Genomic DNA, 25,239 nt, shown 5'->3' with positions numbered 1-25,239 from the left:
ACACACCACACACAGCTGTGTCCTGATGAATGCTCCTGATTTATTCTGCAGGAACTGGGAACATTTGTTACTTGCGACACCCCCCTCTCTTCCTCTCTTTCTTGCTTTGATAAAGCTGCCAGCTGCTCCAGTTACAAATACTCTTTTGATCTCTCAACTTCAGCTGGCCAAAACTGACTTCCACCTTTATATAAATATATTTTAAAAAAAAACAAACAAAAAAACTCTCACCCAGAGCAAAAGACAGTGGAGAGCTAAAGTACAGCCTAGCAATGGGGCAATGATTGAGAGACATAGTTTAAGTAAGAAAGATCGTTTAAAATCTATTATAAACTTGACTTAATCTACAGACCCCCTTTTTAAGTATTCATGTGCCATTACATTATGTCAGATCAATGTAAAGCAAGGGTAAATTCACTAGAATTATATATTTCATGAGGCGAATAGACCCAAAAGGTACAAAAGTGTCGTGGACAAACACTTGAATGTCTGACATCTTATCAGTGTGTATATACACCGATCAGGCATAATCTAATAACACTAGGTGACATTCACTCTTAATGCGTTGTTTTCTTCTGGAGCATCAGTGAATGTTTCAACCTATTTTTAGTAGTTGTGTTTGAGTCCCTCAATTGTCCTCAGTTTGAAAAGGTGGATCTCAAAATCATACCGTCCCTGCTGGAGAGGGTTCAAACATGCAAAAGATGCTGGAAAACTGAAGAATGTGCAGGACCTGGAGGATTTTTCTGAAGAACGGTGGGCAGTTTAACTGCTCAGGACAAATAAGCGACTCAAGAACAACCATCACAAAACAAACAAAAAACAGCCGTGGATCATCCCGACATGCAGTATTGAGAATTAATGGTTCATAAACTTTTGAACGGGGTTATTTTAATAAATTCAGCTATTTTTTTGTCTTGTGGACAATATGTAAATATTTTTTAGGCAAAATATCTCAGGACAGTATTAAATAAAAAATAGCATGCATTTTGTATGATCTCTTTTATTTAGTTAAAATTATTCACATTTTCACAGATTCTGTGAGTATATACATACATACTTTTTCTTGCCACTGTATGTATGCTAATAATCAACTACAGTAGTTGATAGTGAAAATTGGACACTAAAGTGTTACCAAATGTTTTTTTGATAATACACATTGGCAAAAAAAAAAAATAGACATTATTATGATTAAAATATCTCTGAAGTATGAAATATCTCTCCCATTTCAAATTTGTTTAGCATACCAGGGTTCAGTCATTTTTTCCACAGGAGTATAAATATTAAGCAACACAAAGGCCAAATTCCCTTAATCACTATTCCCATCGTCCATCAGAATGAGTAAAACCAAAGAATATAGCAAAAGATAGTTGAGCTTCACAAAATAGAAAGTGGCTGAGAGAAAGAAAATAGCTTAAAGGATTAGTTCACTTTAAAATGAAAATTACACCATGATTTACTCGCCCTCAAGCCATCCTAGGTGTATATGACTTTCTTCTTTCTGATGAACACAATCTGAGTTATAGTAATAAATATCCTGGCTCTTCCAAACATTATAATGGCAGTGAATAGGCCCATGAGTTTGAAGCTCAAAAAAAGTGCATCCATCCATCATAAACGTACTTCACACGGCTCCGGGGGGTTAATAAAGGCCTTCTGAAGCAAATCGATGGGGTTTTGTAAGAAAAATATCCATATTTAGAACTTTATAAAGTAAAATATTTAGTTTCTGCCAGTCCGCCTTCTGTGTTCAACTTGTGTAACGCCTCTCGCAGTTCAAAACACTTATGTTACGTGCTAGTCATACGTTGCGGCAGTTAATCTTTGAATACGGAGGGAGTTCTGGCGAAAAAAATAAATAAAATAAAAACGCGTGGCAGCAAACCCACCTGATGGGTTTGGTACAAACATGAATAAAAAATACCCCAATACCCCAATATAAATATACTGCTGGATCTTTAATGTTGTGGGCCTATTTTTCTGCCAGAGTTAGCATCATGGATTCTATCAAATATTAAAAGATAATACAAAATCTAAACTTGACAGCATCTGCTAGAAATCGTACAATAGGCTAATCTTACAATGGTTGGATCTACCATCAGGCCTATGATCCAAAACAAACAAAAATGGGTCACTAAGCACAAAATGAAGGTTCTAAAACCCCATAGAAAACTTGGATCTGGAGAGGTTCTGTATGAAGGAATGGTCACTGATTCCGTCAGGGGTTCTCCAAACTCATCAGGCATTATAGAAGACTCAGAGCTGTTATCTTGGCAAAAGGAGGTTGCAAAGGGTATTGAATAAAAGGGTGCCATTAATTGTGGCCAATGTGTATTAGAGAAAAAACATTTCATACTAAAATATCAAAAGGATTAACAATGCAGATTTCCACAGGCTTCTTTGTTCACATACCAAGGGTGCCATTAATTTTGGACCAGGACTGTAGATTATTTTTAGATTGCATTTTAGAGTCTGCATCAAGTTCGCAGTAAGCACAAATAACATCCATCAGTTTCAGCCCTACAGGTCAGACTTCACAGAATCTACTTCATTACACGGTACAGCAAATAAACCTGTGACATTTAAACTGACTGCCTTTCTTTAATTGAATGTAACTTACCTGAGCACAAGGCTACACATTCAAAACTGCAGCGAGCTTGATCTGATGTCCTCAGCGAAGGTCTAAATAAAACTCTTTTCTTACAAACAATCAGACACAGCCCTTTATTTCACACATTACATGAATCACAGCTCGTCTTTTCACAAGTTCGGTTTCATCTCGTACTTTTTTTTTTACACAATAGAAAAACTACACGAAGACTGATATTTCAATTTTTGCACACTTTGATGTATACTCTGTTTTTATTTATGAAAAATACAATTATAATTATGAATTCAATATATTATTAGCAAAATGGACATAAAAGTATTACTGAATAGAAAAAAGAAAAAAAGGCTGCATATCAGAAATATCTGACAAACCTGATTTTTGGAAACAAGTGAGGTGTCGATAACCGTTTTTGAAAAACAAACTGGAACGTTTGGGGGGACATTTCAGCAACAAAGTCTCTTTAAAAACAAAAGAAAACACTCTTGCACTGAAGCTCTTTTTTATTATTCATAAGGTTTTACTTCTAACAGGCCATTGAGAAATATGCAACAGCTCTCCACACAGAAACTCTTGTATATGCTCCAACTACAAATCATTCAAATTATATAACTCAGTTTGGCTTAAAGTACAGGTGCATCAAAAATCAGATGAGTTATTAAAATAATTGCTTAATTAACCAATTAGAAGCTGGTGATTGTGACCTGTGAGAAAACATTTCCTGAGGGCTTTTTTTTTTTTGCTTGAGAAACCTTCCCTTTATTAATATAATATTAAGGCTTTGTTAATCGCTCTTCAAAATGAAGATTAATACAACTTCAGTCAGTCAACATTTAACGCATGTTTTTTCATTCTGAAGCGTCACTCAGTGGGATGAAAACAGTCTAAAAACACACTTTTTATTTGTGCAGTTGCAATGCATTTCAAATGAGTAAAAAAAATTTAGGATGAGGACAAAAGAACAAAAAAAGAAAGAAAAGAAAAACAGTACATATTGTGCTTAGGTTGTGTTTACAAAACATTTCCCCGTAGAAAATACTGCATAAATAAAAAGAAAATTAAATTTCACTTATCCTAAATATCTCATACAGTGGGCACACTGCCTTTAGTCTCCATGGCAACAAGACCCAAGCAGTTCCTACAAGGGTTAGTACTTTTGTCCGCTTAGGTGTGAAAGCAAACAGCCAGCAGCCCCTCCAGACACAAACTCACCGCCGCCTCTGCAGGTCAAACCACCTTCAAAAACTCCATATGACCCGTTACATATGAAGACTGAATGAAGGAGCAGAGTCGAGATCAGATGCACTAAAGAATTTTGGGCAGGATGGACATTCATTTGCACTTACATGGGAACGTGATAAGTCACGCTAAAACGATACATTCGACAAGCGGCAGTAAATGCCACCAGGTCATTGCTGGACATTATTTACTTTTTCAAAAGAAAAATTACAGTTCAGAGCCTATAAATTCAACCAAATACTTCCAGTTATTCTCGGGTTTTGTAACAGTTATGTGCTAACTCTACATTGATCAAAATCCCAATTACATCCAGTTCTACAGAAAGCAGCGTTTTCCCCCCAAACAAAACAAAAGGAAACACCAGTAGCACCAATAAACTGCGTGAACAGTGAGGCAGACAAGGCATGGCAGCACGCGCTTGGGAAGATTTCTACAGCGACAAAGATGAGAGTGCAGGAGCAGAGTGAAGGACGGACTGCCTCGTGCACATTTACCAGTTAGACTGCGTGGAAGTGAGTGTGTGTGTGAACTAAATGTGTATGGACCTCTGAACAATGCGTGTGAGTTTGTGAGTGAGTGAGTGAGTGAGTGAGTGAGTGTTTATCTGTGAGAAACTGTGAGGGTGTTCACACACCAGATTTAATCGTGTTAGTCCGTGAACCAGACCAAGGTAGTAGATTCATTAAACTGGTTAAAAAAAAGAACACAACACAAAATAATATCAGCAAGTTAGTAAAATTCTTACTAAGAATGTTTTATTAAAATAAATGCCAAGGAGGTTAATAAGAAAAAAATAACAGCATACACCATAAAAACTAAATGCAAGCATGTAAAAATACCTATGACAAGAGGAACTAATAAGTCGCTAATGAGTTAAACAAGCTAAAGATTCGGCAAGAACACAAAATAACTAGGAAAAGGCAACGCTCCCAATGAGAGACAGATCTGAGTAAAGATTGGGCCGAGAGGGAGGGCAGAGGAGGAGAGAGGACATGGAAAAAAAAAAAAAAATAGTGTAGTGGGTTTCATCACAAAAGGAGATCAGAAAAAAATGACTTGTACATAGAAAATGAAGTTAGAAAAATACATTAGAAACCTGTAACAATGGCTGTAATTTACATCATTACACATGTAGTAGGCAGGCAGAAGAGAACAGATTTCTCCGTACACCTGATAGACATAACCCAAGTCCAAAACATTAACAGCATGTAGTAACATGGCAGAGGGGATTCATTTAATACTGTCCATTTCTCTGTAGTCGTCTCTTCTCCTCTCTAATATTGCATTTCATTATTTCAATGTTTTAAAAAAAACACATATCTAACACTGAGAAGAGAAAAAAAAAAGACATTGACCTTTTTTGTGTAACAAAAGTGAAGAACAAGACTAAAAACCAGAGCCTGCCAGGGTTACAGGACACAAAGTCGAGCGTGATCTTATTCAATCTGATGAACACCTCCGGTTGTTTCAACGATTGAAAACTGCTCGGGGGAGATTTGATCTTTGTTCGTGATTTGATACTGTGGCTCGTGAGTGTGACTGTTCAGGTTTGGCACTGACGCGGCAGCAGACGGATATCCTCGTGACCTTCCCCTCAGTAATACTTTTAATAAATCGCTGTATTTTCTCACCCCCTGTATTATTTGTTCTTCTCAGATCAGTGCACTGTAAAGCTACATATTTCAGGGCTTTCCTAGAGTGAGCTAAATACTTCGTTTCCTTCTGCCCTTCTTTCTCCCGGTCTTAGGAAAAAAATAAATAAAAAATGCACTTCCTTGGCATAAAACACAAAAGTTGAGGCAATGATTGAACGTTTCCAGTTTGCAAGTCTTGAAACAAAAGGAGGTGAAGTCCAATTAAACCATTTCTTTTAGAAACACCTGGCAGACTTCCACATCATGATTGGCAGTTGTTCTTGACAAAACTCACAGTAACCAAATACATAGACAGCATTGCTGATTTTGTCCTCATAATATAAGAAGAATAATAATGCAATAAAATAAAGAGAAAATTAAACACTTGGTTCAAATGAGGATTAAAGGGAAAAACAACAAGACTTCAACTTAGTTTTGGGAAGACGAATCATGGCACATAGTTAGCTGGTCAAATGACTGCTATTCCTTTGCATAGAATAGATTCAGTGGCACAACACTGCAACAGCCTCGTGGTTTCTCTTGGGGTGCTTCCTCTTCACAAACCCTCCCTCGCTCTGCACTCTCCTAGTCGGTGCTGGATATTATTGAACAGAACGTAACACTCGGAAAAAGAAACGACCGTCGGTAAGGCACTTATCTCTCTAACTGCACTCTTCTCCTCTCACATCATGCGATTCCTCCAACATTCCAAGGTTTGACTATTTTGGTCTGCTTTTTTCCCCCCCTGTCCAATAGTATCCAAAGTCACGCAACATTTCTTGACCACCTTTTGCTGTACTATTCTACAAACGTTTTTATATATATCTTTTTTCCTTTTTTTTTTGTATTACGTATATTTTGTAACTGCAAGTTAAGTATAAAAAGCTAAAATTGCCAAAAATATATATTTCTTCTCCAGCACCCTGTAAAAGTATCTAATTTTGATCTTTCTGTATTTTAATATGCAATGACATATCTACATTTGTATACATTTTATATATATGTCATGTATGTATAAAGCAATTCGAACAGGCAGACATGGCTTTCACATCCTATGTTTTCTTGAGAGGGTGTATAGAAATGAGAGAGTGGGCTCAGTAGCTGGGGGTGTGCAGGACACATTGTGGATGGGCTATCTGATACGAATCGAAACAACTCTCATTCGTGAATTGAAGTTCATAAAGGCAAGTACAAGAACACCTGCAATTTGCCATTTGCTCATTTTTGGAAGGCGGGGAGGGGGAGAGAATGTTAAGATTTTTTTTTTTTGTTGATAAATCAGCAGAAACAAAAGAAAGAAAAGTGTGTACATACAGCAGTGAGGTTATGCCCTCCCCCGTTCTATCTACCTCATTCATCTTCCTTAGTGTTCTTTTTTTTTGTACATCCTCAAAGAAATTAGCGTCTTGTGGTACAATTCATCAGCGTTTCCATTCATTTTTGATTTGCTATTAGAACAGATAGATATACAGGCATGACACCAAACCTTTTCAAACTCTAGACTAGAATGACAGAACCCTTGGCGGTTAGATACATACTCATATTTATATGAAATTCATTAAATGGAAACCCTTTGGCTAAATGTGCACACATAATACTTTGTCGTTTTTTGTTTTTTTTGTTTTGTTTTTTTTTGTCTTCTATCTCACAGCTCATTCAAGGAAAGATTTGTAGAAAGTTCAGGCACTGTATGTGGGGAGGGGGTTGAGTTTTTGGGATGGCATAGTTCAGTAAACTGATTCCGGTTCATATCCCAGCTGTCCAACCCTGAATATCCTAGATTAAAAGACTCCAAAACACTTCACCCCAATCTTTCCTGCTATTGCCCTGCCTGACTCTGCCTACTGCCCCCTACTGAGCTGGCACAGACACTGCAACGAGCAGCACGTATAAATCTGCAAGTATTGCCAAACGCTAATAAGATACATGGAAGCACGAGAAAAATAAAATAGGGAGATGTAACAGAACAAAGAAATCAAAACAAGCTTTTTGCAGTCTGTCATTGTAGCCATGCTCTAAGTCAGCTGGACAGGCACACCCAGAATGTGTCAGCACAGTAAAACTCAACTGAAAAACACAGGATTACATCAGAGAAGGACAGGAAATACACAAGTTGGTGTGAGTGCAGATTTCTTTCCTTCTTTTTCTTTTGTTGATTCATAGCGAGTTTAAATGGGTGGGGTAGCGTATAGAAATAATCTGGATCCTGATGCCCCGTTTAGCGTCATGACTGATAAAAGTGGGGCCATCAATGTTTTTTTTTTTTTTTTTTTTTACTGGAGATTTGTGATTATAAATGCATTTAAGGGCTGAATTAGCAGAAGACGCTTCTTTATTGCTTTTAAACTTCAGTGCAGATTTTTGGGTAACGCAACATCACTGTTAACATCCACCCAGTCGTTTGAGGTTTAAAAAGAAAAAGAAAGAAATATTAATAAAAAATAAAAAAACAACATAAAATAATAAAATATCATCGTTGTTATCGCTACACAATGTGTTGGTATGGAGGGTTGTTGTGTTTTATGTTGGTTTGTGTTAGGATCACTGCTCGGACAGGTGCCTCTCTCTCTGCGTCCACCAGGCTAGCAAAAGGCAATTACCAGTTAATCTGATCAGCAGGCAGGCTTGGGCGGCTCATCATTGGGTGAAGAGTTCAGAGTTCAGAGGTCATTTGTTAGTTGCCGGTGGCGGCTAGGTGGTTAGAAACAAAAACAACAAAGAAAAAAAAAAAGGTAGAAAAGATATTAGTTAGCAGGAAGAGACCGGAATGACATCATTTTAACAGCAAAATGAATGCAATCTCTGTTTAACCCCTGAATTCCATGGCCAAGAGACAAACACAGGCTAAACCTCGTTATGATCATGACACACTAACATCATGATCAGAGTTCAATCAGAACGTTATTACATGTAATTAAAGCGCTAAAATGCCCCACGTTCCCACAAACCAAAGCAGAGAGGTATCACGTAGACAAACGAGAAACACATACACACAAATAAAACTAGTAACATTTTAGTGTCGAGTCGAAATGCGTGTTACGAACAGTGTAATTAGTTGTGAGGGGGAATCAGAGAGCTAGAGCTACGTTACGCAAATAAACAGATAAAAGGTCGCAAAATATCACTTTGGATTTTTCTCTTTATTTTCAGTGAACGTATACACAGGATTCAAAAATTCACATCTGCTATAAAAAATACTCACGCTATATAGTACCTTCAGTTAAACTAAAAGATAACTGGGTGTGAAGTACATTTTACACTTGAAGAGATGAACAAACAAAATCCGATGAGATTAACCTGAGACAAAAAAAATGTTTTGTGAGGTAATAACTTTAGCACTTCGCCAATGGCTTTGCTGGTAACGGAAACATATTCCAGTCCCTTCTTTGTATTTAAATGATTTAAAGAAATCAGGAAAAAAAAACAAAGCAACACAAACAAAGAATACAAACTATTTTTGGATCTAGAGATTTAAGGAATGCACTGATTTATAAAGCTATTAAACAAACGGCATTTAATTCAGTTACAGTCATGTTTCCGTAAACCTGAGTGTTTCTAGAGGCTTTCCATATGTAAACATATTTCCACAGTAAATATATGCAGTGTATATAAACGCGTATGATCCCCCGTTCAGAGATAATGCAATACAAATAATAAAAAAAAGGTAGAAGTATCTTTTCTAACTAACCTCTGTCTGCGGTCACTATCCTTTGGTAAGGATGGACCCGTGAATCATGTCTCCGCACTTTAGTAGCCATTGCACCTAGATTACAACAGGTCCATAAGGTTAGAAATGTTTCAGCCCGTGAGAAAAACAGACATGTAAAGCCTGTGGAGCACAGCTAGACCATGCAACCAGCCTCAAACGCTGCAGCAGAACTGTACAAACCAGAGAAATACAGAGCGCTTTGACCTTTTATTAAGAGATCCATTCAAAACTAGGCTTCATTTGAGCAGGCTAGCTGTGAAACAGGCTTTACATGAATTCTCAGCTATATTTAAATTTAAATATTTTCTACATATTCACAATAAATCAACACATTGGGTAAAAAATTCATTAAAAAATACAAGTGTAAAATAAATGCATACAAAAAAACTCAGAATTTAATGTATAATTTACAACTTACAAATTACATAGTAATTGGTTTGACTCAAGATTCTAAGATTGTTTGAGACGGACGGACAAGGAATCATGGCTAAAAAAAACAAGGTGTGTTTTAGGAAAAAACTAATTACTACAGTGGAAGCAATTGTTAGCAAATTGTTTTGACACCCTGTGATTACTGTATGACAGCACCTTTATTACATTTTAATAAACTGGCTAATATAGGAACTCTCTCTCTGCTCACAAGAATACATAAGAAAAAATTATTATTATCTCCTAGGTTCATCTCAAAGGTAACACACAGTACAATTGAAACAATCTGAAAACTGTTGACAGTGGAGTAGTAATTGCTTCCATGGTGAAGGTCTATTCAACAAAGAGCAAATATAAATTGTAAAAAAGTGAACATTTATTTGCACACATGAACGAGGAGTTGTTTTACTTTTATGCAATGTTAATTGCTCTCTAAAGTCAAATCAATAAAATATATATGTTGAATAATGTGCTTGGAACAGAATTCCAGATAGATTTGGAATTCAAATAATGAATAGTGAACAGATGCATCAAATTTAAGGAACTGATGTTTGCCTACAGAACATCCACTGGCTCTGCACCCTTATACCTATACTCATTACTTTAGACCTACATGTCATCCAGAAGCTTGTGTTCTGCAAGTGGACAGCGCCTCATGGTACCATGCCAAAGAGGCACAAAATCACTTTCACAGACCTTTACTTGGACTGTTCTCTGCTGGTGGAACCTGCCTCTCTCAACCCGAGGCTTTATCCATTTTTAAGAAACTGATGATCTTGTCAACACTTGACTCATTAATACTAACACTTACTATTCTATATTATTTTAAAAAAATTACGTCTTTCTATGTGTATTGTGCTGGAATAACTGGGACTGGTCACAGCATTTGCATATTGTTGCTCTGTTGTTGGTTTGACTGCTTCTATTGCTCTCCTCATGTACGTTACTTTGGATAAAAGCGTCTGCTAAATAATTAAATGTAAATGTAATGTAGAGCTGGCAGTTGTTAATATTCTTGGTGTCAGACCCAAATGAACATTTAAAGGGATAGTCAGTGTTGGGAGTAACGCGTCACTGTAATTCCACTACTTTTAGCGGTAACGCGCAAGTAACTAAATATTTTTTTATTCAAGTAACGCAATTACAATTACTGAAATTTAAATGAGTTTGTTACTCGCGTTACTCTATTTTGTGAAAAATGTACGCTTGCAGACAAGAAGCTCAGATCTAGGTCCTAGCCTGTCCCGTGTTTTTTTTTCTTTCTTTCTTTTTTATCCTCCCTATTACACATTGTTGCTGTCATTAAAATAGTTCAGTTTTGTTTTTAATGTCAAAGTAGTTTTCGTTTAGTTTCTTTATTAAGTTAATTTAGAAAAAATGTTTGGAGCATTTTTTTTTTGTTAAAAAAAGTTGTTTTTAAAGTGACGACCAAGCGGCTGACAGTGAGTTAACCCAACGCTTTAGCCTCTCAAATCAACACTTGACTTGTCTTGCCTATAATAAAATCCATAGATATCAAACACTTCAAGCATCACAATGTTAGTTTAAACTACTATCCCCACCACCACCAAAAAGGCATTTTTTATAAGTTGAGGTTAGGCGTTGGCGCTCTCAAACGAAACGGGCTACAATCTAAAAAAATAAAAATAAAAACATGCAGGTTGTCTTACCTTACACCTCTCCGTAAAACGAATATAATTCGATCTTCAATTCCCTCGCTATATGCACATTTAACGGCGTTCACATCAACGAAAGCAAAAGATATGAGCTGCATTTTATTTAGCCTATCAGTTAAAAGATCAACGGCCGCAATATGAGAGAGCGAACTAAGCACTGCTAAGATCATTTAGTCTCATTAGTTTTAATGAAGATGATTGTGTTTTTGAGCATAAGACTTACTTTCAGTTTCACTTGCGGCAGTTTGTGTGTTGGCTTGCTTTACTCATTTGCGGCGAAGCGTGTTGCACCTTCTGAATTGGTTGTTTGAGTGATCGGATTTAAGTCTCGGAAAAAAAAAAAAAAATATTCACAGAAGGCATTTACTTCTGGTCTTTTCACAATCGGATAGATATCTGGTCAGTGAAAACAAATGAAGTGAGCAGGTGTAAAAAGGCCATAACTGTCCCAGTATACTCTCCCAGCTGTGCCGAGGGAATGCTTGCAGCTGCTGCTGGACACTAAACACTATACTACTGCTTGATTTGAAGGCCTTTTGCCCTGTTGATTACAATAAATAGGTCTAAAAATTATGTTTATTGTGTTTGACTGTTCAGTACTGCTCATATTTACATTTAAAATGCAGACATAAAAGTAACTTAAAAGTTACTTTCCCTTGTAACTAATTACTTTTGATATTCAGTAATTGGTAAAGTAATTCAATTCCTTTTAAAAAGAGTAACTAGTAACTAACAAATTTTCAGTAACTTGTCCAACACTGGGGATAGTTCACCCAAAAATGAAAATTTGACGTTTATCTCCTTACCCGTGAGGGCATCCAAGATGTAGGTGACTTTGTTTCTTCAGTAGAACTCAAATCGATTTTTAACTCCAACCGTTGCAGTCTGTCAGCCGTATAATGCATGTGAATGGTAACATGCTTCTATGAGAGTAAAAAAACATGCACAGAGAAATCCATATTAAACCCTGCGGCTTGTGACAACACATTGATGTCGAAACGATCGGTTTGTGCGCGAAACCAAATGGTATTTATATAATTTTTTACCTCAAATACCCCACTATGTCGAACAGCCTTCAGCACGCGATCACTTCCAGTGAGTGAGGTCTGTACACGATATGGCGTAGAGATAGAGATCCGGAAGTGAGCTCTTGCGCGTATCTCTACGCCATATCGTGTACAGACCTCACTCACCATAAGGGAGCGCTGAAGGCTGTTGAACATAGTGGGGTATTTGAGGTAAAAGAAAATTACATAAAAATACTGTTTGGTTTGGTCACGAGCCACAGGGTTTAATATGAATTTCTATGTGCACGTTTTTTACTCTCATAGATGCATGTTACCATTCACATGTATTATACGACTGACAGACTGCAACGGTTGAAGTTAAAAATCTTAATTTGTGTTCTACTGAAGAAACAAAGTCACCTATATCTTGGATGCCCTGGGGGTAAGCAGATAAACATAACATTTTCCTTTTTGGGTGAACTATCTCTTTAAAAGTATTATCTATATTATCAGCTTTTAGAATGCAACCTAACTGATAAAACAAATTTCACTTAATGCAGTGAGACGATTTACAGGTTATTTTGTTATAAAAGTGAAAAATATATGAAGGGTTGTATTTTGCATTAAAGTATGAGAATTTTGTATAATCAGATGGGTTGATGTAATATTAAATGGCCACAGTTGTTTTTTTTCCACTCTTGGCATGCACAAACCTTGGAGACAGCTTGGTGAAGGAAGCCTTTTCAGTCTTATGTTTATTGAGTGGGACCAGGAGAGGAATGACTGTCTGATAGAATCTATTCACTGACTCCCAATCAGCCAAATATTTAAAACTACAATAGGAAAGGACAATTTTTTTTGAATGAAATTCTGTAGGCACTAACATTTCCCTTTAATTGTGTGTGTGTGTGTGTGTGTGTGTGTGTGTGTGTGTGTGTGTGTGTGTGTGTGTGTGTGTGTGTGTGTGTGTGTGTGTGTGTGTGTGTGTGTGTGTGTGTGTGTGTGTGTGTGTGTGTGTGTGTGTGTGTGTGTGTGTGTGTGTGTGTGTGTGTGTGTGTGTGTGTGTGTGTGTGTGTGTGTGTGTGTGTGTGTGTGTGTGTGTGTGTGTGTGTGTGTGTGTGTGTGTGTGTGTGTGTGTATACGCCTACATGCTATGCTGCAACAGCAGATGTCCAGCAAATCACTTCTGATTGTACAGAAGCCCAGCGAGTGAGTGAAAGAGAGAGCGAGAGAGAACATGGTCTGTTCTGGGGGTGGTTTGATGTCAGATCGATACTATAAGTAAATAAAAGGCTGCTAAGCTTGTGAGTGTTTAAGTTTAAAAGTGGAATCACCGTACTGACAGAACAGCAGAAGACCCAAATGTGCCAACTGTACAACATCCAGTGAACTGAACTCAGAAAGCCCTCCATCGGATCAAAGACGAGCACAAACTGAAGCTTTTCAAGCAAAACATTCAGCTGGCACACGTGGCACGTCATGCTATTGATTGTCATGTCCAGTTAAACAATTGATTTGTAAATGAATCAAATAAATGTAAACATAGTTATTATCTATCCTCTTTGCGAGTGCTTGCAGAAGCCCCTCGCTAGGCAGGGGAGTATGGGTAATTCTCTCTGAATAGGGTCGAGCACTCAAGTTCACAAGGGTAAAAATAAGACAATTGGATACAGTGAGAATAGTGGAAGAATTTAATGAACATCCCCAATGGGACTCTGGGCTCTTTCTCTCTCGCTCTCTGCCACTCAGCACCGGTACCAAGGCCTGCTACAGCAGGGAAGAGAGAAATGATTTCAAAAGCCAGGAGAAATCCAAGGGGATCCACCAGTAGCCTGCCTGACAAAGTCTCCGGCAAGAAAAAAAGAGAGACTAAAAAAAAAAGATGTGTGCAAGCAAGCATGTCGCCACTGTCTGCGAGAGCGAGTGTGTGTCCTGAGAAAAGACTTCTTACGCAGCAGCAAAAAAATTTTTTTTAGAATGACGAATACACCTTGTTTTAGACAGTTAAGTGGTCCCTTATCCAGCCCGTCTCAGTGGCATAAAATGTTTCTTTTTGTGCCTAGAAATCTATGACTTTAATCACCTGTATTACCCAGCCCGCTAGCATGAGCTAGTCATTACATATTTACCTTTCAGTGAGTCCTGAACGGGGCCGGATGACGCCCCATCCAACATGCCCCCGTAAAACACCCCAGCAAAGCCCTCTTGCGGGGCACCAAAGGGTGAAGTGCCAAGCCCCCACGCCCGCTTACCTAGGACTCCGCTGTGCTCGATGGGATATTCCAGCAGAGACGTGGGTGCCAAGGCATAAGGGTAATCGTAGGGCGTGGTGTAGATAATGCCCCCGTCAGGCGACGGGGGCACCAAGGTAGGGGTGCCGTTGGGTAGCATGGTGGCCATCTGAGTGGGCCGAATGAGGTTCATGATGGGGGTCCCTGCCGGAGTGGGGGGCCTGAGGGCAGATGGGGGGAGGACCTGACCCGCAGGGGCTGCGATCAAACGCTGGCCTTGAGCAGCCGCTGCCGCTGCTGCAAGAGAGAACGCAAGGGTGGCTGCCGTAAACGAAAAAGAGTGAAAGACAGAAAGAGTGAAAGGGAGAGAAAGAGACAGGATGAAAAGAGAGAAAAGTAATGGGAGAGATAGAGCCACAGAAGGAGGTTGGGTGTGTGAACGTGTGTAACATTTTCAGAGCAGAAGTGGGGGAAAATGGAAATGGGCAGAAGGCACAAAAACAGATATGAGAAAAGCACAGGCAGGGAAAGGAAAACAGAAGTACATGAAAAGAGGAAAAAAGAGGGTGGGGGGGAAAAATAAAGGCAAATTAGTCCATGCGATGATCAAATGAACCACAAAAAAAGTGACACTCTAAAGCAAACTAAAACGAAACCCACAACCAAAATCATTACAGAAAATTAAATCAAAACTAAAACACAAGGAGAAACTGATGATTGATCATACCAGGGCAAACCGATCATCAAAACACAGCCACTAATACACAACAGAGTAACTGATTTAAAGCAGCACATCTGAACTTACTGCCCTGTGGCATGCAGAAGCAGCACCACTTCATTGGTTTGTGTGCTAAAGTGTGATGCTATTTCTTATGATTGTAGCTCTACAGTGGACTTTCTAGAATTGATTCAACTAACTTGCCACAAGCTTTCCCACATGAATCAATCTCTACATGCCACTGGGACATTTAGTACAGATGTGGAGAGGAAAACCACAACAGGGCTGGAAATTAAAATGCTTGTAAACATTCTGTACTGAAGCCAAACAGATGTGCTTCTTCCAAAGACATGTTCGTCATATATATCCAAATATGCATGCGCACAATCATAAATCCATACACTCAATACATATACAATCATGCAAATATTACTTTACAGAGCAGTATATAAAAGCCCAAATATCTCCAAGTCAATGTGGATCTGCATTGCAGTAATGAATATGTATGACATGGGTGGAGTTGTATGCAAATACCTTTTAGGAATAATACACATTTATGACCTGAAGACAACCTAAAAATCACACAATCATGCAGTAATATAATTCTGTACGCCACACCAAGATTACGCAGGCTGTGATTGCAATTGGAACAGCTTTGAAAGAAAGTGGGAGAAAGAGAGGGAGAGACAGAGGGAGGGATAAAGAGAGACGGAAATACTAGACTGTGGGCAGATGATTAGATGTTTTCATGGGTCGTCTGCAGTGGTAAGGATTCTTTCTAGAATTAACACGAGCAACTTATGTCTGATTGAATCTAAAGTGCTCTGCTTTTTTAATTGCTCATCTAAGGTCAGAAAAAAAATGTAATCTATATGTCACTGTACACGTGTGTATTTACACATGGATCAAGTATGTTATAAGAGATGGATTATAGCTGGTTTTGATTTTATATTTTGTGCAAGTTCTGCACCCTAACACATATGGGAGCATTTAAACTAATGTCTTTAGTCACTGTGAACACAATCACAGAATATTTATACTTCTATAAGTGTAGCAGTTGGTGTGTGAATGTCTCTCCTTACGAGCTTTTATGTTGGTGTCTCTGTACGTTCCGTTCAGAATGGCCAGCTCCATCAGCTGCATCTTCTTTAGATTATCTTCTCCTTCCGCCTAAGAGAAACCGACAAATCAGAGGAACCTTCATTACTCACACAACCAAATCACCAACTGGCATTTAAGCAGAAAGAAGAAAGGAGGACAATCTTGTAAAAAAAAATATTTGGTATCAGAGTGGTATTTAAATTGATCCCAGAGTGAATATATATCTAAAGTAAAAATTATTCATATAAAAGCAAATAATGATAACTATTATCTGACCATATAAAATTAGATATGCACAATCGCTATAATTTAAATGAACATTACTTTAACTTACTAACTACATAAACATTACTTTAACTTACTAACTAACAAGAGTTGGAGCAGAATGCAGTAAACACATCAATTCTCAGCAGGAACCAGAAGTGCAGTGCTTCTAGACCGAAAGATGCACACTTTTGATTACTGAGGAAGAGTAAAGAGTAAACCAAACATGAGATCTCTCAACGCAGAGCAACTGAAACGCAAAAAAAAAAAAAAAAAAACTTTTGCAAAGGGACTTTCCAAATGCAGAGAGGAGAAGAGAGAGAGAGAGAGAGAGAGAGAGAGAGAGAGAGAGAGAGAGAGAAAGACGGAGGCGCAACCAGCTCAATTCAGATTTACATATCAAGCAACAGACACTGGAGGACTGGGATACCTTTAACTTTTCATGGCGTTTCAGAGTTAACTTAGGAGAGCACACATCAAAGGCCAAACTACTTTGACAGACACCATATTTGAATAGCATTGTGAGAGTTGCCCTTAAAGGACTCTGACTGCAGAAATAACAATGCTCTAGATTAGCACAAATCTACACATCCACATGACTCAAAGCCAAGAGAGACCCTGAGTAATTTCCTCAATCAGAGAGAAAAAATAAAATAAAATAAAAACTGTGCACTGAAGCTACAGAATGCCCCCGCATGAATGACTCACCCATTCCTGAGCACTTCAGTAATTCAATAGAGACAAAAACATTCTCTTCTAGAAAGCGAAGCTTTTGTTTGAACCCTTCACATTCGAGGAGCTCATGGAGAGCCAATGAAGATGCATCTATGAGCTTGTTACAATACCGCCACTCATGTGAAGACAGAACAAAGAAGACATACCCAGGTTAATCAAATGCCGTGCAGAAAGAGAAAAAACATTAATTTGTCAATTTAACTAGTTTTCAGCGTCATCCTTGACACGGTTCCCCTAGTCCTGTGAATTTTGTGAGACCAGATGAGATCCTCTACCACTAGTTTGTCAAACACAGTGAAACTGAGCAGACATGCACACATTGAAAGTTTCCAATGACCGAGCAGCATTCCTGTCACACATCCTTCTATTGCCTTACAAATGATGCAATTTATACTGGCCAGCAGATCTCAGTTTCGGCAGCTGCTCTAATACTGTCTAAACTGACAATGAGTCTGCAATTCAACAAGGGCAAAAATTTGCTCCAGGGTTTCCTGCTCAAGCATATACGCTGGTCTTTGGCCAGTGAGGGTGAACCACCACTACAGAGCCACACCGATAGACAAGTCCAAAAGTGCCATTTACTTACCCTCATGTCATTCTAGGCCTGCACAGTTATTAAAAAAATATCAGTACAACATCAGTAACCTGATGAACCACTAATATAAGTAGTAGTGATATTTCTGCATTGCAAATAATTTACTTGTTGATGTAGTAGAAAAACAACCGACCCAACTGTCATGACATGCACGCTGCTTGTACTGAGTAATTGACTCATTCGTTGAAAGGGGTGTGTTCAAAATAACAGCAGTGTGGAGTTTAATTAGATAATTCACTCATTCTGCGAAAAAACAAGCAGCGTTAATTGTCCTTTAATTAAGGTAGAAGGAAAATGTAGTTTGTTCATCCTGGGCTGAAATCCCTTTTTCTAAGTGCCAGAAGTTGGTTGACGATGCAACGCAGATGCACAGCAGTTATCATAAACAATGGTTTTGCAACTAAATATTAGTTCAGTAATTTAAAGTGAAGTTTAATCTTTAAAAAAAAATTGAGTTTGAAGAGAAATGTCAACACAATGTTTTTTTTTAACAGATTAGTATTCTTTTTTGCTTCCTGTAAAAATAACATACAATTGATTCAATTTGTTAATGCTTTGATTTGGAATTGAATGTGTAATGTTTCCAGTACATCTGAAATATGGATATAAAAGCAATTAAATATTTGCACTTTATTCACTTTATTACGCATTGCTATTTATTTTAACAACTGTATGACTGACTTTCCACAAAAATATATATATATTTTTTTTTAAATCGCTATATAAACTATTATAATGGGGAGAAAAAAAAACACTTTATAAAAAACTTGCTCAAAAAAAAAACAGCTCTTTGTATTATAGCAAATTAAAGCAATGGGCCAGTTAAAGGAGGAAAATCAGGGTCCGGGGCAGCCGGGCCAATTTATCCCTCTAAGAGGGGTGAGGAAGAGGATAAAAGAGTCAAAAAAGCCCCAAAACACCATAAACAATCACACTCATTTCTGCTGAAGCAGGACTTTATGTTGTTGGCTCAGCTTTAAATCCAAATAACAACATCTCAGTGCTGACCGTAAAAGCAGATGGAGTCGATTTTCTCTCATCCCACAAACTAAGACTTTGTTTCTGGCTCATTCTGGAGGGAATTTAATGAGGCTGCAGTGCCTCTGGTCAACAGGTCTGCGATGACACGGGAGCACAGACTTTCACCAGAACCGGTGATTTGATAAGAAGCGTGCACATTTTGATGTGATTTTAAACCATTCGAGCACAAAGCATTGCCGTTTTCTGTGCTACACACGCACATGCTAGTGAATAGTGTGCAATAATGAACAGAGTTCTCTTCCTAGTCTTTTTGCACCGCACACATATACACAAAAAAAATTATGTCAAAATATTCTCAAAAACAGTCAGTTAGGTCTTAAGAAAAGATTAAATCGTACGTGTAACAGTATGGGATCAGTGCAGCTCTTAAAGTGACCGGAGATATTCCTGATGCCGACAATGAGAAAATTCATAACTTTTGTAACTATATTTGTAATGTATAGCCTATATTTTATTTATAAAGTGCAGTGTTATTTTACATTTGATTACAGTTTTTGTTTGTCTGGCTATCACCAGACCAAGCTCAATTTAAGATTGAACATTGGTCTGGGGAGTTTGCTCTATTTTCTACTGCACATGCGAACATAAACGCGCATAAATTAAATGACACTGTACGCAATTGGATAGTCCTTCAACCAATCAGACCACAAGAGGCGTGATCAACAGGCAACGACCCATCGCTTCTCTATCAGTCATCGTGATAATCCCTCCAATAGCGGGCCAGGTGAATAAGCCAGCAAAAGTGTAACAGAAGCAGTAGAAACGAACGTACGGGTTTCCAGACTGAGCTGCCGGGCGAAATCAAATCGCTGGCAGATCATACTGGGTTTTTCAAAACTGGGTTTTTTACAAGTTTTTGTACCTGAATACCTGAATTTTTTTATTTCAATCGTATCTTTGTTCAATTGTATTTATTTGTGCAATGGTTTCATTTGTTCTTTTTTTACTAGTTTACACTTGTCTTTAATAATGCTTAAATGTGTAAGTTTGGCTAGTGTTTTTTGCTATGGCATTTTTAAAACAAAGGCAAAAGTCCCTAGCCTGTTCATTTTTGTTCATGGTATTCACCTACAATGAAATGCAATAAGACTTAGAATAAATGTGAATGATATCCGTTTCGTTTTTTTACCTTTTTAGAGCCGAAATTAGGAATCTGATTCATTAAAATTCCAACGATACCAACTCTAGTATTGTGCATTTTTCCTTACAACTATTTTTTTTTTAGTTGTTTAATCATTTTAAATTGAAACCGAATCCTTAGGCGATTCTTACGATTCCCAACACTACTCTTTATTTGATTCTTCCTCTTCTCAGGATGTTTATAAAAAAAATTGAGATTATTCCAGGCAAGAGGGGAGGGTGGAAGTGTACGTTCCAGAGAACTGTGTGTCATCAGACTGGGGCTCTGGGGAGACATCCCTTTGATTTAAGCAACAAAAGCTGACACAGAGAGAACGTTTCCACACACACTCTGGGTGTGAGACATCAGGGAAGGCCGCTCAATAATCCTGCACTATCCACAGGAATCAGATTCAATCAATGGGGTCTATTTGTAAGGGCAGCGGAGTGAAGCGACTCTCATTGGCCGTGGGGGAGGACAGGGGACGGCAGACTGTGAAAGCAGAGCTTGTGAGCACATCAATTTTGTTACACGCATAGAAGTACAGCATTTCCTCTACATAATAAAATGTTTACAGCCATTTCGGAATCCATTTGCTTTTTCAGTGCAGTGTAGATCTGTGGGATGACTGGTGTCCACTAGCAAGTGTTTATGTCCAGCAGAGAACTTAGATGCTTAATCTGAAGACATTGGAATGAACCATTACATACACAGATGTAAACTTGTGAATAACTGTCTAGACTCTAAGTTACAATATATTAAACATATAACATATTGGAACATATTAAAAGAAAAGTAGAGCGAAAGCTCTATTTGACATTACGTTATTTTTAGGATTATCACTTGTCACTTCCAGCACTATAAAGTTCGCTTTAATACAAAAATATCTTTCAACTACATGATTCAGACAGTTTTATCCACCTCAGAAATAATGGCAAACCCCTGACTGTATTGTGAAAGCTTCAGCATGAACTTCAGCAGTCACCCAGTCCCGAAGAGAGATTACTGTGCATGACAAGCCGTTACGCCACCCTTCTGCTGTCGACTGCGTGGAGGTAATGCCCTATATATGCTCAGACAGTTGGCTTGAGTGGAACTAAACATGAGCTCAAGACATTTTCAGAGTAAAATTCCAAATGTTTTCTTTTATTCAGTTTGTTGATGGAACAGAGAGAGTTAAACGCCTGGTAGAGTAAAGCACATATGCGTTTCTGGTTTGTAATGGTAAACTTAATTGGGCACTTTGACTAAAAAGCGGCCTGCAAATAAAGGCATGAATATACACTCAATGTATTATAATTTTCATTATAATTTATTTTAAATGCATAAAAATACACAAAAAAAAAAACAGGAATCCATGCCTTTACTTTTATCATGATCATTAATGCCTTATTTAAAAAAATATCAAGATGATCAGGAACTTGGATCCACACAAAATGAATGGATAGTGATTAAAATGAGGGGATTAAACACATCAAGCAAACATTCTCACAGTGAACCTAATTTTACTACATATAGTGACATCCAGGCAATTGCATCTCTAGGCTGAAAATGCAAAAGGTTGCAAGTTTGATCTCTGAGCATTCTTACCCTAAGGGAAGACATGCAATGGGTCATGTACATTGCTTCGGATATAAAAGGTCTGCGAAATGACCACCATATAATATGTAGGCCAGGTTGGAGCGTGATATCTGTATTTAAAATGCAGCACAGATGTTTACATGCACTGGACAAAGGCACCCATACGGGATTACGCTGGATTTCGCCAGAGCGGGCTGTGAGGACAGGGATCAGAGTGAGCGAGCGAGCGAACAAACAAAATAAAGCACAACAGAAGATGAGAAAGGAGGGGTGCAGAAACAGAGGGAACATTAAAGTGATCCATGATTTCCATTGGTGCAACACACTGTAAAACCTTCAGCGGGCTCGCCCTTCTCTCTCTCTCTCTCTCGCTTACTAATTTCCCCTCCCCTCTTCCATCGTTCGCTCTCGCTGCCAGAAGATGTTTTGTTCTGCTCCTATGATCCTTTAATGCCACCCAATCGAGCCGAGAATATCTTGAAAGGATTTGGGAAGGCTGATCTGGAGGTTTAAATACTGCCGGATTTGCATCAGATTCTGAGATTTGAGAGTCAAAGCTGATCCGCGTGCTCTGTGCCACCTCGGCTGTCAGCTCTGGACTGTGACCCAAACTTGCCCACTTTACAACCCCCTTAACCTTGTGTTCATGGGGGGCAAATGGGAGGAATAAATCAGCGGGGGGGGAAAGTCGGGCCTAAATAAATAAATCTGCAAATACCAATAAAAGCAGCACTCTTACGACTGCCCCTTGAACATGCAGTGTGGACTGATGGACCATATTGAGGCTAATATGAAAAACACTCTTCCCCAACGTCCTAGAAGAGGTTACTTCACAGTCAAGGATAGCAGCTGCAACGCAAATCCACAAAATGAAAAGTGTTTGCCAGCAGAGTCAAGGTCTCTACTGTGATAGCCAAACTGCTCTGTGGGTCATGGCCAATATATTAGCAAGCAGAAGGCACAGAGCCTAATATACCAATGCATGCTGCGTGAAAATATGTTTTGCTTGAGCAAAATTGGAAAACATATTGCATTTAAAAAAGTAACTGACTCCACACACAATCTTGATGACGTGTTCAGTTCTGCTGACTTCAGGAGACACTGTGTACAGGCAATGGGAGATTACAAATGAAGAGTAATGGAGATGTATTGGGACAAATTGCAACCAAAAGCTCCTGGAGAAGGTCAGGATAATTAAATTAAATTGAAAAAAGTTCTCAAACCAGACAGGCTACTTGGACATTTTTTGCCAATGGACTAATTGTGGCTTAAAATCGGAGGGATAAAATGCTCTACATGTCACCACATTTTGGCGTCATCTACAACTGCTAACGTATGCCCCAACACAATCCTATTTTGCCCTCTTAAACAGTGCGAGAAGATGAAAGAAATAATTCCTGGCTCTCGCCGTGACATTGGTTTGAGAGGATTCTCTAGATGATCCTAGTGGTCCCTGTTCTCTTCTGACTCTGAATGAGCAGATAATTAGCCCAGACACCATGTAACAGGGGTGGAAGTGCAGAAAGCCAAAGGGGGGCACAAAAACATCCCCGTAACTAGGCTAGAGCACAAACAGTAGCGTTTCAGTCTGCAGCTATTCTCCCCAAAGTAAAAGGATTAGTAGCCTGTTCAAAGGAAATGCAGTTGGACTGATGTCCGCAGGGGGTCTTTTATGGGAACCAGAAGAGATTACAGCCAACTGTTTTCAGAAGAGTCAGGGGCTGGACTAACCTCTAGAGGTGGGCTGCAAACTAAGAAGTTTGTTATTTATCCAGTTAGCTTGTTACAGAAAGGAGAGCTCGGGGATGGACTAACTTTTCAAAGTCGCGAGTTGACTTTGGCCCTCTTTCTGGAACAAGTTAGGGTTGTAACCAATAACCAATTCAGATTCTTTGTCCAGGACCATCTTAAGTTGTCATCTCAGCAGCCAACTCAATAAAATGCAGATGCCATCAAACCCACAGTCTGTTATTGCTGAAATATCATCCTTCACTGTCAGAGGTCTGTCACATTGTATGTAAATGAAGACAGAGTTAATGAAATGGCAGGATTAGGCTGATTAGGGATGCACCAATATTAAAATTAAATATGACCTCTGACACCAATAAGCTGATAGTATTGTTCACATTATTGCTGATAACCGACAAAGGGTTGACATTAATTATTTTGTATAAATATTAAAATTCACACAAAAAAAGTAAAAGCAATGGTGAATTTAGGTATCAATACATTATAGTGTACAGCTAATTTGGGGTGACAAGTGCAGGCTGGTCACACTAGCTGAAATTGAGTTTTTGGGTTCAGTTTATTTGCTTTGATGCAAATAGACTGCTCTTTTTCTTTAAATCTACATTTCCTTCATCACTAAACCTGGGAGAACACCAAAAACTGTAGCACCACTTCTGTAATTATGCTGTTGCACACTGCTTTGCAGTACAGAGTACTCTGAAATGTGTAGTTAGCCGATAACTGGGAGGCCCTCAGGGTCACTGTTGGAGCACTTTACAGGGCCATAGCAGTCTGTGAAGAGTGGGCAATTGAAATCCCATAGAGAACAACAACTTAACGAGACAGCATGTTCACTCGCCGAGTGGCATTAACCCAAAAGCACAAAATGATGCCTGTCTTTGTAAATTATGCATCAGTATCATAAAGATGCTCTAATAGAATGGTCAAAAAAAAAACAACAACAGTTAAATGAAATGCTCCCTACAGCATCCGTTTATCATTTCCACTTCAGAAGGGCGATTAACATTAGACTATTTTTCAACAACAAAACAGCTTTGCTGCAAACGAGAGCATCTAAAATAATGTGATGTGAAATGTGATTTTTAGACAGTGAATAAACACCAGTCTTATTTCTATGCAACTAAGGTCTCATTTGTAGTGACACTTGTTAAGCCAGGAAAATCACTTTAAAGCTGAAAATTAAGACAAATCCCATTGCACTGTGTGAAGTGGTTCACTTCGCACATCTCTACTTGAATTTGTGACTTTAAAATGGCAGGTGCTCAGGTGAAAATAGGCACACAGTAAATCCCAGTCTATTCTGGGACTGCTCTTTCTATTCTGTTCAGTGAGTCTGACGAACTGCCAGTCCAATGGAGCATTTGAAGTTGCTGCCAGCAAAGGACGGATTAGCATACAGACCCCAAGAGAAGCCTTTTTCTGTCGCGGTTCTGGTGGTCAGTAAGCCCGGGGTGCAAACCATGGCTCCAACCAAGACCACGAAAAGTAAAACAGGACAGCTGCTTTAGGGAAGACAATAAAGCAGGAGAGCATACTATAAAGCAGGACTAGCACTGAAGGATAATCTCAACCTCTTGGGCCTTTGAACCAGCAACATTCTCAACATTGCCAGAACCACCTGAAATATCGACACCATCAGAGAAAGGCTCTCTGGAATGTCCCATTTGGCTCAAAATAACTTGAGAACTACCACATGGCCAGTTAAAAGAGGACACTAAAAATTTAAAGAAAATCGGGCTGAAGCAGATTATGATCCTGATATCATATAGTGTGATATAGATATAGTGTGACATTTTCATGTC

At 38.6% G+C, this 25,239-nt stretch overlaps 2 protein-coding genes across 5 annotated transcripts in view; both read right to left on the bottom strand.

Annotated features, from left to right (window-relative positions):
- The window catches only part of LOC307136650 (procathepsin L-like), a 1,021,532-nt gene that overhangs the window by 638,592 nt on the left and 357,701 nt on the right, over positions 1 to 25,239 (bottom strand). The gene's annotated exons all lie outside the window — the stretch shown is intronic.
- Positions 6,326 to 25,239, bottom strand: part of qkia (QKI, KH domain containing, RNA binding a) — a 78,312-nt gene continuing 59,398 nt past the window's right edge. The window contains exons 5-8 of one of the 4 annotated variants that reach the window (XM_079833859.1): positions 16,334 to 16,421; positions 14,432 to 14,854; positions 9,170 to 9,244; positions 6,326 to 8,172 (exon numbers count right to left, since the gene is read on the bottom strand). In XM_079833859.1, the coding sequence (XP_079689985.1) occupies positions 8,156 to 8,172; positions 9,170 to 9,244; positions 14,432 to 14,854; positions 16,334 to 16,421 (603 nt within the window). In that variant the 3' untranslated portion in view covers positions 6,326 to 8,155. The remainder of the gene's footprint in view (positions 8,173 to 9,169; positions 9,245 to 14,431; positions 14,855 to 16,333; positions 16,422 to 25,239) is intronic. The other 3 variants (XM_079833861.1, XM_079833860.1, XM_079833862.1) reach the window with 3 other exon arrangements.

The sequence above is a fragment of the Gobio gobio genome, assembly GCF_949357685.1.
Source record: "Gobio gobio genome assembly, chromosome: 13".
NCBI classification, from domain to species: Eukaryota; Metazoa; Chordata; class Actinopteri; order Cypriniformes; family Gobionidae; genus Gobio; species Gobio gobio.
This window is presented reverse-complemented; position numbering and strand designations above follow the sequence as displayed.